Source organism: Cryptotermes secundus, unplaced genomic scaffold (assembly GCF_002891405.2).
Source record: "Cryptotermes secundus unplaced genomic scaffold, Csec_1.0 scaffold401, whole genome shotgun sequence".
NCBI classification, from domain to species: domain Eukaryota; kingdom Metazoa; phylum Arthropoda; class Insecta; order Blattodea; family Kalotermitidae; genus Cryptotermes; species Cryptotermes secundus.
Genome location: NW_019731223.1, coordinates 795,472 through 815,240, shown reverse-complemented (window position 1 = coordinate 815,240; position 19,769 = coordinate 795,472). Strand labels below are relative to the sequence as shown.

At 35.4% G+C, this 19,769-nt stretch overlaps 1 protein-coding gene across 1 annotated transcript in view; it reads left to right on the top strand.

Annotated features, from left to right (window-relative positions):
• LOC111866503 (apolipophorins) overlaps nucleotides 1–19,769 on the top strand; it is a gene marked incomplete at its 5' end in the record, with an annotated part of 136,840 nt that overhangs the window by 109,901 nt on the left and 7,170 nt on the right. Inside the window, 12 exon segments of the mRNA XM_023855502.2 lie at nucleotides 1,763–1,889; nucleotides 2,026–2,197; nucleotides 2,907–3,034; nucleotides 6,585–6,725; nucleotides 8,585–8,734; nucleotides 9,781–9,952; nucleotides 11,640–11,833; nucleotides 11,966–12,199; nucleotides 12,619–12,761; nucleotides 14,119–14,288; nucleotides 17,788–17,974; nucleotides 19,579–19,667. Coding sequence (XP_023711270.2) covers nucleotides 1,763–1,889; nucleotides 2,026–2,197; nucleotides 2,907–3,034; nucleotides 6,585–6,725; nucleotides 8,585–8,734; nucleotides 9,781–9,952; nucleotides 11,640–11,833; nucleotides 11,966–12,199; nucleotides 12,619–12,761; nucleotides 14,119–14,288; nucleotides 17,788–17,974; nucleotides 19,579–19,667 — 1,907 coding nt within the window.

Below are 19,769 nucleotides of genomic sequence, written 5' to 3'. Positions count from 1 at the left end.
CTTCAGTGTCTTTATTAGGCATTGATATGCAACAGTTCTTCTGCTGTCATGCTTACATCATTGCTGGCTGTCTGCCATTTCACAACTAACTAAATTTGGATTGGTAATTGCATTTATTGAACTCTTATCACTTGTAACTACAAATAACTGAACAGTTTCATGGAACTACACACTCTACATATCACTACACCAAACATTACAGCTTCAGTGTCTTTATTAGGCATTGATATGCAACAGTTCTTCTGCTGTCATGCTTACATCATTGCTGGCTGTCTGCCATTTCACAACTAACTGCAACTCTTGGCATCACTATCTACTCACTAGCTCTCACTGCCCTCTCACTGGTTCTCACTGTAAATGGCACAAGCTATAAAATGATAAAACCATGGGCACATTATAGCTGCAATAGATTTTCAAAGCAGCCTCCGTCCATTTCAAGGTGAAAGGCAGTGCACCACCTAGGATTCTCTCTAACACATCATAACTTGTTGACATCGACCGTCGTAACAACTGCTGGAAATCTTGCCATGAAATGTCAATAGTCCTGGGAGAGACTTCATTAATATTCTCTTTCAGATGTTTCCCCACGAAAGAAGTCCATCAGAGTTAGATATGGCAACCATGTAGTTCTTTCAATTGGCCCTCAACTGGATAGTCAACCTTTCTGGATATGTCACATTAACTACCGCTGGACAACTTCTCACAGTGCGATGGAACTCTTATCATTCTGAAACCATAACCTCTGCCTTACAATCAGAAGCACATCTTCAAACAAATTCAGTAGAACAGTTTCCAGAAAATTACAATATTTCTGAGCAGTCAGCCTGTCATGTAGCAGATAGAGTCCCAAGATGATATCTCCAGTGATTCCAGCCCAAGTGTTAATGCTGAAGTGGACTTGATATCCACATTTGTTGATAGGTGGATGTTGAACACACCATCACTTGCAGAACATGCTCCATCTGACTGCAGAATATTATGTAGATAGAGCTCACATGCAGTGTGATGGTATTGTCATTCATAAAGTTGCAGCCATAGAGGAAGATAATCTGAAAACAAATGTATGCTTCACAAGTGATGATATGAATGAATTTGCTCATCATGAAGTATTTCAAGGACCTTACTTGGGATAGTCCCAATTCTTGATCTATATCTGTTGAGCTTCTTCATGGCTGTCATGTCATCACTACAATTATGCATTTTCATTGGCTGGTCTCCATCCATTCTGTGGGTAACCTGCATTCACATGTGCCATGGGTGTTACAATTGTTGCCTTACAGAGACACTGCTCCAGTTATCAGAACATGAGCATTTTGATGATGTCAGCCAGGATGACATAGCACATATTCCCATGCAGCATTACCACATTGTCTATATGGATACCGAAGGTTAAGAATATATTACAGTATTTGTCATGTGTGTATTCCATGAGTATATGAACACAACTGGCCCCTGTTGTGCCCTGTTTGTCTTGAGGACAACTAACAATGTGCTGTGTATCTTCATGACAAATAATACTGCTGAGAAATATGGTACCCCATTTCATGCTAATGTGTATCTCAAAAACTAAACATCTCAGGACATATGTTGCAGAATATTTTTGACTTGTTTTTTTAACAAGAAATTACATATTGGGAAACTTGTGCATGAATTTCATCCTGTATACGAAACACAGATGTTCATTTTTTACATTTTTTATTGAAAACGTTTTCATGGAAATTTGTAAACAACATGTGCTCTTATAGTCCTTTCTGTGTTGCAGGAGCAAGTTTATTAATGCAGTCACAAAGGCAGTGGTAGTAGTTACTAAGGGAATTGCTGAGATGGTAGACCGTTCCTTTGAAGATGTGAACAAATTGACGATTTTACTTCAAGAGTCATTCAGCAAGGTATCTTATTACTGAAGATATCTCATTACTCTGTTAATGATGTTAATATCTGCACTGAATATGAGTATATGCACCCTTATTTTCATTTTAAAATGTTCCTTTATTAATATTTTACTTTAACAATTTGTTTTGGCAGCTTCTTCCAAAGGTGAAGGAATTCTATATTAAAGTAATAAATCTGTCGAGCGCAGTGAGTAGTGCTGTGGTAGAAACTGGTTCAGAAGTCCTACTGAAGTTGGCTGATTTTGTTAAGGAACATGAAGATGAAATCAAGAAGATAGTCAGGGTGCTCCAAGAATTTGTTGAAGGTACAGTCCCTTTCTACCTCAGTCACCAGTTCCTTTGCTGATAAATTTAATAAATTTTAATACAATTTTTTCCTTCATTACCCTCATAGCCTTTGAAAATGTAGCTAGATGAAGCTTTTATACTGGGTTTTTTCTGTTAAATGGACTCTTTTTTATTTTATTCAGTTGAGACATCTCACAAAATATAATACAATGGAACATGAAGATTTAGACTGTGATCTTCTGGCCTCTGACAGTCTGTAGTCTGATAGGTGATCACCAGCAGCAAGTTTCTTTCAAATGTTGGTATCCACCAGTGGCATCTTGTGATCACCTGAACAAATGGGGTCACGACCAAATAAAATTACCACCCTTCCAGTGCCTATAATTAGGGAAATGGGCAATTTCTGATTTTATTAAAATCCTCACATTTTAAGCCTTTATTTTCATGCATAATAAACTCCTTTTTTTAGCAGCTGTAGGCTCGTTCTGTATTTACAGGAACGTTTTTTACAAGGGACTGCACACCCCTGTGACTTGCAACTGAACCCCTTACTGCTCTTTGTAGCAATATAATGCTCACTTTGGCTGGGAAGGAATATGGATCCTGCTATGCTCATCTGCACCCTCTAACTCTCACACATTGATCATGCAGGCAGACAGACAGACCAATGCTTGTATACTGTAGGTGCTTAATCATATGTGTACATATGATTAATATTGTGTTTAGATACTGGCAAAATTGTTGGCAAGACAGTTGTCCAGATCCGAAATGAGGTGCTAGACTTTGTGCGTGTTCTGGTAGACCAAGTGAAGGCTCTTCCAGTCTATGGAAATATCAAGGAACAGTACAAGCATGTGAGTAAATTTATCTTTATCTCGTATATTTCTGAAACAGAATTAACCTGTACATAGGATTCCAAACAATGTTGGAATAATTTTGTAGTTTTTGTGGTTAGGATGACAATATTGAACAGTCTATGCTCTTAAATTCCTGCATTTTTTATGTTAAACTTAATAACATAATTGATTCTCCTTAATGGAATGCATTACAAACTTAATTTATTTGACCCACTCCATTTATGTCTCTAATGCAACCTAAAACTGTTCACAATTTCTCATTTATTTAAAACTACATTAAATTACATAAATTGCTGCATGCTTCGGCCCTTCTTGGCCATCTTCAGGCAACTGTTCACTTATTGAAAATGTTGCATTGTACTAGTTTGAAAGTCAGTGCATTACATGCTATTTCTTGTTGTTGTACACACTAAAATGTGTTTGAGAATAAAACCTCTCTCTTCGTTCTGCATTATTTTTCTTCTGCAGTGTCCATATTTTTGTCCCCTTTGTATATGAAGAGAGAGTTTTCATTCTTACACAAACACATTTTAGTGTGAACAATAATATGCTATAGCATGGAATATATTGACTTATAATCTAATGCAGTGTGACAGTTTCAATAAGGGAACACTTGCCTGAAGATGGGCAAGTAGGAATGAAACATGTAGCAATTGGGGTGATTTTAATGTAATTTTAAATGAAAGAGAGATTGTGAACAGTTTTAAGTCGCATTATTGACAGAAATAAATGAGTAAGTGATAGATCAATGCAACAGGATGCTCAAATATAATTTATTTGAATTGTGTGTTTGTCAGATTATTAAAAGGATGCTATTCAATATGCCATTAATGGTTTGTTTCTTATTAACACATTCATAACGGGATGATCCACTCAAGTGTCACCCCATAACTGTACAGAGGGCAAAGGGACTCCAAGGTGGTTCACATACATATAAAGCAAACAAGAAACAAACTCCATGGCTTGAGGCCACAAGTGAACTATACCAACAGAGCAACCACCACTTGCCGGTGAAGGTCCAGGAAAAGAATGATACATTTGTGGATAGCTACCCACTTCAAAATAATTTCTGCATGCTTAATGACAAATACTGGAACATAATTTAATCACACTTCCCATGCTGCACACATGTTTTAGCTGTTATTATTACTCATAAAAGAAACTCCATGGCCTGGAACCCGCAAGCGAACTATACTGACCAAGTGACCGCCCCTTGTCAGTGAAGTTAATGCCAACTTTAGCAGATAGATGGTGTCGCGTGGTCAGTGCAGTGGATCCCCATGGCCGTTAATCTCAGTTTTCTAGACCGGTATTTGCTCATAAGAGATATATTTGAAATTCTACCATTCTACCATAATTGGCTAAGTGATCCACCAATGATATACAGTGCTTATGGTACAAATTTAATAATAATCTCTATCTAATAAGAAAGTAACTTCACTTTCTGTGAATATACATACAAAGAAACTTAAAGAAAAGTCCTATTCAGATATACTAAATTGTTATAAAACAAAACACCTGTACACAATATCTATGTGACTATAAACCCAAGGTAAAAGATGATACAATTCCAGTCATACATTTTGACGAAAACAAATTGATTATTTATTCAGATAAAATATTCATTTTGAAATACTTAAGAATCTTAAATTTTGTTCCCCTTTATACCTGCCAATTTTAGGTCCATATATTAATTTCCCAGTGGAACTTGCATCTAATAGGGAGCACACAGTAGCATAGTTGGTTGAGGCATTATGCTACAAGCTAGAAGGTTGCAGGTTCAATTTCCAATTTGGATTTTTTAGTTGACCTAATCCTTCCAGCTGCACTATGGCCCTGTGGTTGACTCAGCCTCTAACAGAAATGAGTGCCAGGAATCTTCTTAGGAGTAAAGGCTGACTGGTGCATGAGGCTGAAAACCTCATTGCCATCTGTGAGCTGATTGTCTAGAAAATTTGGGAGCCTTGACATCTCACAACCTTTTGGACCTCCATGGCCTGTTACAGGGATAGTTTTGTCTTTTTTTTTACTTGCATATAATTTTTCTCTGTTCTTTTTCTGTCATCATACACTCATCACAAAATTCCTCTGTGACCTGCAATTGCTTTTTTTGCTGTTCCTGATAGCAAAATTTGGTATCATATGCAGTGTGTGAGGATAAAAGAATTTGTATAAAATGAAGCCCATTGCTTCTGCATGGACTTCCATGATTGCATAATGTACATATGTTCTCCTTAATTGATCCATCTTGCACATACATTCATGATTCTATACCTTGGAGTTATCCACATTGTAATCAGGGAGCTGAGTAGTTGGGAAAGAAACTGTGGCTAATGTATGAAATAAAGATAGTGGCTGTTTATGATATCTTAAAAGTAACATCTTGCACCTTCACTATACTGTAGGACTATTGAACACTTAAAGGATTTTCATTATTATGAGGTCTGTTGAACTGAGGTATTCAAGTAGCCAGTTTATTTGCCTGTTCATTACCAAAAACATTGAAAACCATGAAAAAAAAAATTCATTGCTTTGCTTGAAATCAGGATTCATATCTGGTCTAAGCTTGATTGATCTGAATTGGATGGTTATATATATGATTTATTGAACTTCTGTTTAGTGGGCACAATTATTTTGAGTACTTGGAAGGTCTTCTAATGATTAACTCTGAATTCATATAGTTATTAAATTAGTTACTACAAAAGATCACTGTATCATAAACAGCACTTGACAAGTCTGGCATGCCAGTGCTTCACTTCAGGTATCATTTACAGTGGTTGAACAAAACAAATGCAGCCAAAATATTTGATCACATACAATGGCTGTACCCCACAACAGAGCCACTGAGAACCTAATAGCTCCAAAAATGTCAAACTGGATAAACTGCCTTGTAGAGAATTACAATTGGACATGTCAAATATTAACAACTTCACATCAAAAATAACATAACATTCACACAGTGATTTATCACTGTGTTATGTATATTTGGTTGTGTTTCATTGACTACATTATGCATACGTACTAAAAATGTTTCTGTTTGTTGTATCAGATACTCAGATTGCAGGGAAAGGAAAGTAAGCTGTTACTTCTTCTTAGAACTTCTTGTTTTATTTTCAAAATTTCTTCTTAACGTTTTTAATTAGTTCTGCAATCCTATGTACAATAATTTACTATAACTTAATAAAAGCTACTCACTTTAAAAGTTTTCATGACATGTTTTGACCAAAGTGGTCATCATTAGGTGTTAAAACTTTTTAACATAAGATGGGTCCTCCTATTCTTTTAATTAAAATGAAATAACCTCATTTTATAATAAGGTAAACTTAGTCTGTATGAAATGCTTCCTGACATGAATCCAGTGTGATGTCAATGACTTGCTAAAAGTGAACCAATCAGTAGTTTTTTTACATACACAAATATTCACCAGTGCTGAAGTGGTTTATATTAAGTAAGAAAAATCTATAAAGTATAAGGAATTCATAATTTGATGTTATGAAAATCAATCAAGGTTTCTTAAAGATATGCTGTATTTTGTCTACCATTTCAGTTTGTAAGTCAGTTATCACAACACTTGCTACCAGAACAGGCATGGGCAGTAATCAAGGATTTTGTTGGTGGTGTGAAAGATTCTCTTCCAACTGAAGAACTGAGGGAATTAATTGGTGCTGTTGAGGCTTATGTTTCAAAGGTATGTATGCACATTTCAGAAAGTATGTATGTATGTATGTATTTCGTCTCTATAGATCATTGTTACATGATATAGGACAAGTCAGTTACTGTACATTGGCTGATTACAATAAGAGGATAAAGTTACAATACTTAAAATTGTTTACAATAGTTATGATTTCACATAGTGTGAGGTGGAATCCATATTAGGTCCCCTCGGCACGTCGGCTTCCATATGTCCTATTGTGCCTGTACTGGTGATAATAATGTTTATGGAGAATTTGATGGAATGAGGATTGGCAGGGGAAGCCGAAGTACTCGGGGGGGGGGAACCTGCCCCAGCGTCATTTTGTCCATCACAAATCCCACTTGACTAGACCGCAGCGGTGGGAAGCCAACGACTAACCGCTTAAGCTGTGGCGCGGCCTTTGAGATAATACTGGTGAATTTGGTGATACCACTGGTATAACGTTTCACTGTAGACTCTACATTGTAACATCTCACTACATCTGTTCTCCCTTCTTGGTGCAGCTTCTGTCTGTGGTGGGTTATTACTATTAGTAACACATTGGTACACTATTTGAGTCTGTCTGCCCAAGATACCTGTATAAATTATTCATTGTTTTCAGAATTTATTTCTCAAAATTAGTGAAGGACTTGATGTTGTTATATTACATTTCAACAAATGTAATATAACTATAAGATATATGTAACTATAACCAATAGATAATCTATTTTTACTTTTATTCATTGATGACTCAGACATGAAAGAAAATAATGTTACCAAAATGGTTATATTTTGACATCCTGTAGACATTAAAATATGCCATTTTGTTAATAATCCACAGTCCAGTTCAGTAAGGGGCACTTTAATCTTTTGCTTGCTATATTTTGGGTCTACTTGTTAATTCTGTTATTTCCTTTTCTTTCCCCCAATTCTTATTTTAACAATTGAACATCATTTCCATGTTTGTGCAGCCAGTTATGTGTATGGCCAGAAAGGAAGTGTGAGAGTTGAAGAAAGAAGCTGCTAAATGTTTGTTACATAAATTAAGCCATAATAAAATGAATAATATAGTACTTAGTATTCAGTTCTTTCATTCCAATAAATGCTTTCATGTCTTCCAAGAGACTTTTCAGTTCGGTACCAGGCACAGTTCAACACTCGTCAAATTAAATACAATTGTCAAATGTTCATAGTATGATAAAATAAATGGACACCAGAGGAATCCTGGCAAATCGTGTAACATGTGGAACTTAATATCGAAATGAGTTAACCAAAAATAAATTGCGACATATGGGGTGTTATGCATCAAAACATACGATCTTCAGACACTTAACTTCCTGGATATCTATAGTCAGTTCTCAGTTAGAAAATGTTGACACACATTATTTCTGTAGGTATGCAGCATTTACAAAACTGAACTTGAACTACACCTATTCACCGCCAAGAAAGTGCATCTGATGTAAAGTTTGACTTCTTTTGACAGAGAAAATTATGGAGAGTTTACACCTTGCAAAAAATTGTATAACAATAACAATAACAATTTGGACATATTATCAGCAAAGGAGAAAGAAAGAATATTACTGTATGGTTCATTACACTGCAGATTCAGGTTTGTAGTGCAAATCAAACCATGCCCCTGAAAGAAAAAGGGATATTTCAGTTTATAGGCTGTCCCTATTGTGAGTTTTATATTAAAAGAATTATCATAATCTTATAGCTTGTAAATTATATTTGTGTATTCCTCTTACAGAAAACTTGTTCTAAGGAGGATGACTGTCTGTATAACACACACTTATTGAAGAGTTCCATGTGGTTGTCTCCAGATATTTTTATATACATGTACTTATGATCTCCTTTTCTCATCTCATTTACAGCATGTGAACAAGGAAACAGTGAATGATGTTGAAGAACTGCAACTTATTTTGAATAAAGCCCTCAAGGCCCTGAAATCACTCCTGACCATTGTATACAAGCAAGTCCCTGCTCCAGAAGCAGTAGAAGGCTCAAGCTTCCTAGGACTTAGGGTGAGCAGACGTACATAACTTAAAAAGAGTAGAAGTTTAGAAGAGAAATTAACAAAGAGAACACATCTGAAGACCAGATGAATATAATTTATGTCACAGGAAACCTTACTTTTTATCTCTCACATAAGACAGCATCCCTTTTTCCTTTTGAACATGATGCCAAACATTATCCAAAAGGCATAACTGTTATGCCTATAAAGTGTGACATTATACAAATACACTATATAACTAATGTATAAGTAGAGTGTTTTATGTGCCAGTACTGATGTTTTTTCAAATTGTTCATTAATACTGACATAACTCCTGACTGCATGGCAGCAGTTAAACCAGTGATTATATTCTCCAGTTATGTGATGCTGTGTGGTATGGCAGATTATCACTAATATTCCTGAGGAACCTTCTGCCTCCATCTATAGGATAAAAGAGATAGAGATCAACACATATACCTTAAAGATGGGTGCAGCAAATTTCCCTGGAACATCATAATGATCTACCATACCATCCAGTGGTACATACTAGAAGACAGTAATCTTCATAGCCACTGCTCTGAGAACCTTAGATGTCAACAGTTAACTCTTCCACAGTAATCATGAAAATTTCTGCATCCAAGGTTTATGTTTCTCTTTCATTAGAGCAGCTTGCTGCCAATTTGGAATTAAAAAATTGTGTGTGTTTTCTATTACGTCCATATATAAGGGAATTAATTACAACTGTAAAACTTGATTACATTCTAAGCTTCTAGTCTTTAGAGCCATTACTAGTTTTCTGCCAAAATACTGTGATGTTCAACTAGAATATTCATTTTTCTCTATTTCTGAAGGAAGGCTTTATGTATTATTTTAATCTTACAGATTTTATACTTATTACAAGGAGATTTATTTTATTTTTCCCACTTATGCCCTTCAGACAGTGTTTCTGAATTTGTTTCTGTGATATAATAATATTTATTTAACATGAATATATCCTCAAGGAATTGTTTAGTACAGTTATTTATTCACAGTACTTAGAGAAATATGTCTTGCAAAACAGTATATATATGTTTTCAGCTACCATTTGCACTGAAAGCAGTGTTTGAATTTCCAAAGTTGGTAGCATTCAAGTTTAGTCCATTCCTGTTCGTAACATCTGGTGGGCTCAGTGAACTTCCAACACTACAGGAATTCATTCACACTCTCAGGCCAACAGTCAACCCTCTGGAGTGGATACCACCATACAGAGGTATGAGACCACACTATTTTGAATATTTAATTCTGTGTAACTTCTAAGTAGTCTACTATACAAATCAGTCATTCAGTTCATGAGCAGCCCATGTGCAAGCAAGCAAGCAAGCAAGCAAACAAGCAAGTAAAGTCTACTGCTACACAGCTGCACACAGTGTGCAGTTCATTTCCATTATTAACTGCATGTTTATTCTCATGGACACAAATGAAAACCACAAATCTCATAAAATGATACTATTTGGTGCTTCTGTAATATCCTCCCTGAAATCATCATTAATTCTTTGTAGCCCTACATTTACACTATTAACATTTCATCTTCAGGCTTATTGTTAATACACTATGTATTTCACGTGGATATTGTCTCCTGTTATGACTGTGTTTACTACATGGATGCCATGAGCTTCCTCTTCTCCATCCTTATATAAATGCATAAGCACTACCACCTCAAACTGGCTCTCTCCCTGATTAGTAATGTTTTATACAACACGATTTTATTCTTTGTCATCCTGCTGGGTTATTTCTATGTCTATTGAAGGAAGAGTGTCAGGTCTTTCAGTGTGTAGCTTTTCAGTGTTTGATGTGAAAAGGGGCTCATAAATACTTTCATCAATCCTATATGTGTGTGTGTGCACACGCGCACACACACACACACACACACTTCACAGTCTTATTTAAGCACGCATAAATATGGAAATATAAGTAACCTAAAATATTAATGTGCAATTTTCTCACACTGGGAAGCTGAACCATTCATTTCATATAATGAGAGTTAGAATACATGTTCAGAGAAGTGGAGGAGACATGAACATGTATGAACTCATGTTAAAGCCTCAGATGTCCTGGCCCTAGTGGCAAAGGAACAGACTTGCAATGGGATGATATGATTTCTATGGAGTATCATAAGATAGTGGAAATAACTGATGTGGAATTGTGATAAACATAGGGCCTGTGAGGCAAGGCTCAGAGATAATGGATAATATTATTAATAACTGTGTTAACATACCATCAACACAAATTTTATATGTTATTTAAATACTTGTTACTTAAAAATCCATCAAAGTACCTTGCATGTAGAGAGGAATTTAATGTTACTGGGGACCAGCCCCTCCAGGTGTTAGGGATATGCATTCCTGAGTTAGATACCTGCAGTACTATATAAGGATGCCCACTGTGGAACTTGCCTTTATACTGTATGTCTCACTGGGACCTCATGGTCTTGCAGTAAGATTTTGGACTCTCATTCAGAGGGAAAGAGTTCAAGCCCTTATCAGATCTGTGCGAAGATTATTCTGCTGAAATCTTCACCTCTAGTAAAGACATAAATTCGGGGATGTGAACAATACCATCCCTCTCCCCTCCAGCACTTCTTAGCCAAAATTAAACTACAGGTACCCTCTGGTGACCTCAATTCGCATGATTACCTCCTGTCATGGGAGGTAATAGAGTCCATTCTGTGGTTGCCCCCACCTCATTATTAGATTTAAACCCTTGTCCAAATGGACAGAGCTCAGAAAGATCGATACTGACCATATCTGGAGGCACTAAATGAACAACACAGTTTTTCACAGTTGCTACGTAATAATGTCAATAGGTCATAGAAATATTTTACTAGTATTTATAATTTTTATTACTGATAAAGAGTTCACCTATTCAGTATGTATAAATAATGTTTCCTTGTGTTACAGCTCAAGGTATACTGATTGACTTATATCACTTCATCACCCTGGATGGACGTCACTTCACATTCAAGGGAACCTGTGCTTATGTTCTGCTGCAAGATATTGTTGATGGAAATTTCTCCATTGCAGTAGACTATGCCTCAAAGTCCTTGGTTGTTAGTGACCAACATGAGAGTGTAGAATTTTTCAGTGACCAGACAGTAAGTATGACCTTGCAGGAGTAAAACGATATTTTTCATTCGGTATTATTATTTAGGAAATTTTACATCTAAAAATTTATGATCAGTAAAAAACAGCACTATTATTTGTTCCTTGTTTCTATTTTCCACCAGTTCAAAGCCAATGGACAACCTGCAGAATTCCCATTAATATCTGGTAACTTCAAAGTATGGAAAGACTTTGGAAGTGTTAATCTGAAACATGATGCTGGTCTTTTCATCAGCTGTAAGCAAGACCACAACTTCTGTTTCTTTGCTGTGTCTGGCTACTATTTTGGCAAGACCCGTGGCTTGCTGGGAACTCTTGATTATGAGCCTTGGGATGACTTCAAACTGCCAAATGGACAGGTGAGTTTATGACTGAGTTTGTATATGAGTCTGCAGAATTTCATTTTTTTTTTATCATAAGAAGAATTCATGTTCCCATAATTACGGATTTTATAAGAAAATTCCTATATGTACTATGTGCATGCAAAAGGATAAAGGACTGGATACAAATGCATAGGAGATGTCACAGAAAACTGTAATGTCAAAGTATATACATAGTTGTATATAAGAGCTCTAGAGTCACTTCACACCACAAAATTGGTTTCCAGTAATTGATAATTACCATTTTAGCTGGCAGTTAAAATTATAACAAGACTGCATATTGATCTAAAAAAGTCTGATTCTGTCTTTAGCTGGGGCAGGGAAAGAAACCACTGAACCTTTCTTCAGGTTTGTGTACAGCACCAGGTGTTAATTGTTTTCGTGTGGTGTTTTTTCAGGTAGTGTCAAAAGTGAATGACTTTGGTAACAGCTGGAAAGTTAACCCATCTTGTGGAGATGTTAGTGGAGTAACTCATCATGATCATGACATGCCAGAACCACCAGAATGTACCCACGTATTTGGAGGTTCCACACCTTTGAGGTATAATCACAACAAACATATTTATAGCAGAATCCCCATTCAGGGCTTCTCTGGGCTAAGACAATGAATCTGAACACAAACTAAGGCATACTATAAATGTGAAGATTAACATTGAGGTCATTGAAATTATTACCTGACTGAGGGGAAACCCTTAAATAAAGGAACACTAAATGGGAATTCCCCTGCACTTTTAATGCATTTTGTGGGATGTTGATGTGTGAAGAGACGACCACTTATGAAATTGCTATAGAAATATTTATTGTTGTACAGAATATATAGATGAATTTCTGTTTGAAGAATTGAAGGTCGCTGGTTGCTGATAAGCTGGGTGAAGAAGATATCTCTGTCTAGTTGGTTCTTCCTATATTAGTCCACCTAAAATAGTCTCAGCCTGAATTTGTAATGGATGTCTGTTTCTCCTGTTTGGTCACCACGTTCTTCTGAACTACTCCCCTGAAGACATGATTTTCAGCCGTTATATATCAATAATAATTGTATTGTAGGTTTTACCTAGTGAGGGATTGTTCAAGAAACGTGTCTCCAAGGAAACGTGTTTACTGGGCCAATGCTTAGCAGTGGGTGGTTTCTGTACTGTGATTGGCTAGCGCTTGACTCAGTATGGGCAGTTCCCACACATTTTATTTCTGCATTTAAATATTTTAATTACTGCTTCAGTCCAGTAATTATCGGGTTATTTTCTGATGGCTATTGCCAACACAGTCATTCTTGATTCTCTGTTCCATGGGACTCATGACTGTATTTTACTGTCTCCCCACTTCCAACAGTTCCTCTATTGTTGTTTGCATATTCGTTGCTGCAGAAACATGTTTTCAGAGCCATTGTCTGTCTATGAACGTCTTCTCTGTCTCCACTATTCCAGCTTTCAGGCATCATGTCACAGTCTCATATCTTTAACTAACCAAATCGATGGAGCAGAGCCCTTAAAAGACAAACAGTCATGACTTTACAGCTTCTTAAAATCCATAATTCATTAAACACTTGAGATATACTGGACCTATTTTATACAGATATTTTGTAATTTCCTTGCTAAAACCTGTCAAATTATATATGAAGTTTGGAAAGATCGGTCAATTAAAAATTGTAATTTTACTTGAATTCTGTAATGGTAGGATGAATTTCATTACATATCCAACAAATTGTTGGACAAATATTTCCAATGTGGAATTAGAACTAAACAATACCACAGCCTTACGTGAGTTTTTTGATACAGAAAGACACCCCACAAAATTCTAACATGTCTTTGGAGAACATAACCAGCTTAATGGCTGTGGGTGGAGAAGTTTGGTAAATACGAGTATTGTAATTAATGATATCTTTCTTGGCATTAACTGTTCAGGTTGGGATACTTCTTTGTTCCATCTGCACCTTTCCGTGAAGCTTGTTCACATATTGTTGCTGATGCAGCCACACCTGAAGCAAAGAAAGCAGCTGCTTGCTCAACTGCTGCTGCATATGTAACTCTTGTTCACAGTCGGCTTATTTTTGTGTCTCTGCCATCAGATTGTGGTGAGTTAATGAAATCAGTGACTCTCAACACATGGTTCATATTCTAGTTTTATATATATATATATATGTGTGTGTACATGTGTGTGCATGTATGCACACACACGCGCACACATGGACATATATACATACATAATACAGACATGTGTGTGTGTGTGTGTGTATATATATCAGTATACTATAAAGTTACTATTTTATGGCTGGCAATTCTTTACTATTACTTCTTTCCTCCCTCTTTTTCTTTTTTGATGTTTATTAGCGTGACTGAGTGGTATGATAATGAACGTAAAGGAGTTTCAAGGACATAAAGACAGCTACTGCACAACTGTGTTCCCTGATAGTACAGATCATTTCACATGCAGATACATGCCCTGGCCGAAGTGTTATCATAGGTATAGCATGCAAATACTAAATGATTATAAGCTGGCCAAGACAACTATGGCCAATGGTGGGGACCTCCTTTTTTTTTTTGTATTCACTGGTGGTAATATAAAATATTTTCAGCCTGGGAGCCTGTGGACTCTGTTGACATTCATTTATTTCCAGGAATATAGTCAAGAAACCTTGACTCACTGCTTAACAAAACACTGTTTACAACAATTATGTATTGATTATATTTTTGTCACAGATTTTATTTCTAATAAAGTTGCTTCATGTAAATGGCCATATACGTGTATCACAACAAATTCTCTTTGCATTTTGGCTTGTCAGCCATCTTCAGTGCGACTTAGGCTGTAATTTTTAGTGACCGCAACTTGCATGATTTGCAATATCCTGTATTGCTCTCCTGTTGATATGTATCTCTTAATTAGTGTGAGTTTGAAAGGTTTGATCGGTATGTTGTTCAATTATGGCTAATCCTACCTTATTAAATATAGGCATGAAGAATTGTTTCCAGTCATCATTGTTTGTTGATTTTGCATAATCTTCAAAATATCCATCCTATCTTCAAATTTTCTATATTCATTTTTGATGTCAGGTATGTGTTTTCCTATTATGACTTGTCATTGCCTATGATGCTGTGGATAGGTTCACCATACCTTGTTTTGAAATATCTCCCAGTTTGTCTTATACGTAGCATCTCATTATTACATGTCATATGTTACATGATAGTTTCTGAACATAATGTAAGTTAAAAGTTTATATGAATATATACCTGAGAGCCTTCCTTAAAAAGATTCATCTGTTCTACTTTCAACTTCATGGGGCCAAGAAAGCCCACCCCTTATACATTCATTCAACTTCATGGTCACACCTTAAATATTTCTTAAATTTAACAGCTTCTGTGTAAGAAGAAAACAAACAAAAGAGCAGTTAATAACCCCTTTAATTTCACTTTCTTACAAGAGGTGCTCAAAATATCCTTGCAAGCATTCAAAGATTTCAGGTGTATTCTTTATATCACTTGAAATTTTTTATTTTTTGTATCACAGTTCCTTCCTAACATAGACCAGGCATGTCCAATGCGTTGATCGCAGGACGATTTTTGGTTGATCTCATAGGACTATAAAGAAATTATACATGAAAAGCATGTAAATTCACTTATAGTGTGATTATATTCAGATTTTGAAGGGAAAATACATGTTAAAGTAGTCTGTACTTTCAATGTATGTTGCTTTTACAACAAACATCATGTATCGTGTTATTTTTACCAATATTTTTGCTTAAAGCGAGGTACGGCGATAGAAGGGGGTGGTGATCACTGGCAGTTTTGACACTAAAAAGTCGATCACAGCCTGTTTGATATTGGACATGCCTGTCATAGACTATAGTGGCATTGACTTTTGTTTTCAAATACATATATAGAAAATATTGTCATGAATCAAGACAGGTGAGCGTGCAGAACAGGAAACAGGAGCTTCATGTTCGTGACCATTCCAGTGTACAGGATAATTTTCAGGCAGCCATTAACCCACTTCATAATTGTAATGAGGTGGAGTATAATCATGTTGAAACTACATATGAAGAGATATATTGAATGACACAACTTCCAACAGTCCATTTAAGTGTATTTATAGTATATTACAGTGATTGTGGCCACTAACTCATGCCAGTAAAATGTAAAATTCTGTGATGTTTTCAACTGGATGTCTATGATCACAACATGAAAAACAAAATGCTCTCAGTATATCTGTTTTTCAGAGATGAAATTTTCTAATTATTATAACTTTTTGAGGAAGGACTACAAGGTACACATTAATATGAATTTTTCTTTTACTTATTTTGATGTTGCAACACACCATCCTGTAAAATATGGCGTTTAATAAGGTAATATTCTGTATATAATCTTTTGCATTTATTGCATTTAAGTTTCTATATTCCATGCTGTATGTATTTGTCATCCTCCTCCTCCTTTATAACAAATCTTTTCTGTATGGTGTTTATTGTTGATGAATACTGTGACAGCAGTTACCAATTTTACAAGAGTCATAAGCAGTTTTAAAATTTTTGTTTTGTACGGCAATTCAAAGCAGTAAGCATTTAATAGCTAAATATATCTTACTCATACCTTTGAAGACAATTAGTTTTTGTCCCTAACAATGTGATGAAAACATTCAGCGTGCTCTTATTAATAGTAAAATTAACTTTATGTTACATAGACGATGACAAAGCATTTTACCCATGATGGGATCATTCGTTAATTTCTTATGTTTGCAAGTGACTGTCTAAGAAGCAAATACAGCACAGACTTTCAGTCTTCTAGATGAGAAGATTTCATCTACATAAGAAGTTGGAATGGGATGCCATGCATAAGGACTTTGTAATCAATATCAAGGCATTTGTGTTCTGCACATTTAAGAGTCTGCCTTGAAACTGAAATATTTTGATTCTCTTTCAAATTTAAATATATGGGGATAAGAACATAAAGATACTGCCTTCACATAAAAGTTAATAGCTTTCCAGCCAAACTCCCACCTGGTGTTGAATCAGAGCTGACCACAGCAAAGAGGTCGATCTAGAGGTAATGCTGAAGACCCATATTTGAGAGGTGCTCAGGCTGAATCTTGCCTGGAATGCTGACTATTCTGAGTGAGATTTATCATGGTTTCCTTGAACTACTCAAGACAAGGGATGGAATAGTATCTCGGTTATGTCATCACCACTTCTTTCATAATGCTTTCAAATTCATCAGTTGCCCTACTATTTGACACTGTGTGGCCTCAATACAGAAAATGTCATTATATAACCCACTAAGAAAGAGAACTGAACATGCAACTTACAAGACATATTATTACTAAATTATGCCAAGTGTACATGACATTTAGACTTCTTGTCAAACTATACATTGATATATTACTACACTCTTATGCTCAGGGGTTTATCTTACAATGGAGCAAGGAGTTAAGTTGAACTGATTAATATCCTACCTGGATTCATGCATTGCTTGTCTTTAAATGTATCTTTATATGCAAGAAATATTGTGAAAATAGTTAAAACTGGATTGCTTTCAGCTGATGTTAATATGAGCCATGTGTTAATGTAGCTGCACATGTGATTACAGTCCACTGCCCAGTAGTAAGCGGTCCCCCAGTTGAAGTAGGTGATTCAGTCAGTGTGAAAGTACCACAAAAGGCGGCTGATATTGTGATTGTTGTAGAGCAAGATATAAGGAACAGTGAAATATTCAAGGAACTCGTTACACCACTTGTTACAACGCTCACCAATGATCTCAAGGCAAAAGGAATAACGTAAGTGTGCATATAACTTCAGTTATTCTGACATTTTAGTATTTGATCCTCATTTCATGTGAAACCTCTTATAGTCAAGAAAATAGTAGTCAGGGTGTCCATAGTATTGCAGTTATTATCTGGATGTAGCATAATTATAAGAAAAAATAATGTGTTTGCTACTGTGTTTGAAACTTAAATATTCTGTCCACTGAATCACTCATTTTGGTGTTTTAATTTTAGAATGACAGAAACTTCACAAGTAGTTAGAACTTGCAAAATGTGTAGTGACATTTCCAGCTTGTTTGTAATACTGCTTGTACTTGTTCAAAAATATCCCCATAGAAGTAGACTTTCAGAAAATCATGACTAAAGACACTTTACCTTGTAAACACACAGATTTAAAGGATTAAGTAACGTGGAATCCCATCCTACGTAGTAAAGACAAGCAGTGGCACACACACAGAGACTACACAGAATAACACCGGTACAGTACTAGATACAAGAAGTAGCTGCTGCAGCACTATAGACATAGGGCGAGTAACCCTGACATTTTTAAATTTTAAATTTAGAGGAAAATTGGAAACGATTTTAAAATTAGAACTGAGGATTTTATAAGTGCTAATTCAAAGAAATCAAAATTGACGTGTGTAAATAAGAAAGACATCAAACAAATTTTGGTAATAACAATGAAACGAACAATCAAGAAGACCTGTGTTTTTAAATTTTAAATGTTAAACTAAGTGCAGTGTGACAGATACATGAGTAATACACCTGATGATGGCCGTTTGTGGCCGAAACATGTAGTGTGTAAAGGAGAGCAAAACAAAAGACCTATAATATATGGTTGCACTGAAGACAGAGTTGGTATCATGTATCGTTGAAAAGAAACTTTACTGGGATTGATGAATATCAATATGTATATCATATGCCTATCACACATACCATGCCTAAATTAAGTAATAAAAGAAAATTATTTTGTAAATATTGGAGAGGGTACCCATAGATTTACTTGTTGATAATATTTAAATATATGTATTTCTTTTATATGTTTTAATTTACCATATATTCTCAATTGTCTATATATAGATTAATAGGTTTTCAACCTATCTATGTGCCATTGTAGACATGTTTGTAATCTTACATACCATCTACTGGATTCACTAGTTTGTTAATCCATTCATCTGTGTAACATGAAACGACTCAAGAACTGCTGGATAGACCTTTGTGAAATTTTATTTTGCAGAACTGTATGGAACATTGCTTAGCTCTTTTTATTTTAATTTGTATCAGACAATTTTAATGACCACTTTGTATGACTACCGATGTATATTTCTATGAATATCTTGAACTTAGCTCATTAAATATTTATTGAAGCAAAAAGTGTTCCAAAAAAAAGTTGCAGAACAAAGTAAGACATACATTTTATACTCAATAAACTTTTTCCATAAGACATGCAGTTTTTTTTAGATAATTAAGTAAATTGAATGTTGTGTGTACCCAAATTTTCATGAAGTATCTTGAGCTGTGTTTTTTATGTTTTATGCATATATCCTCTTCATTAAAATGTATAATCAGGAGTGTACTCTATTTCCTTTGGTGATGCTAAACTTTCTGTTGTGCAGTGATGTACACTTTACACTCATTGGTTTTGGTGATGCTACACTCTCTCACCCTGCAGTGTACACAGCTGGTGGAAAGATCAACTTCGAAGGTAAGTACTCTCATAATTCCGTGTTGTTGTTGTTGTTGTTGTTATTATTATTATTATTATTGTTGTTGTTGTTGTTATTATTATTATCATTATTATTATTAT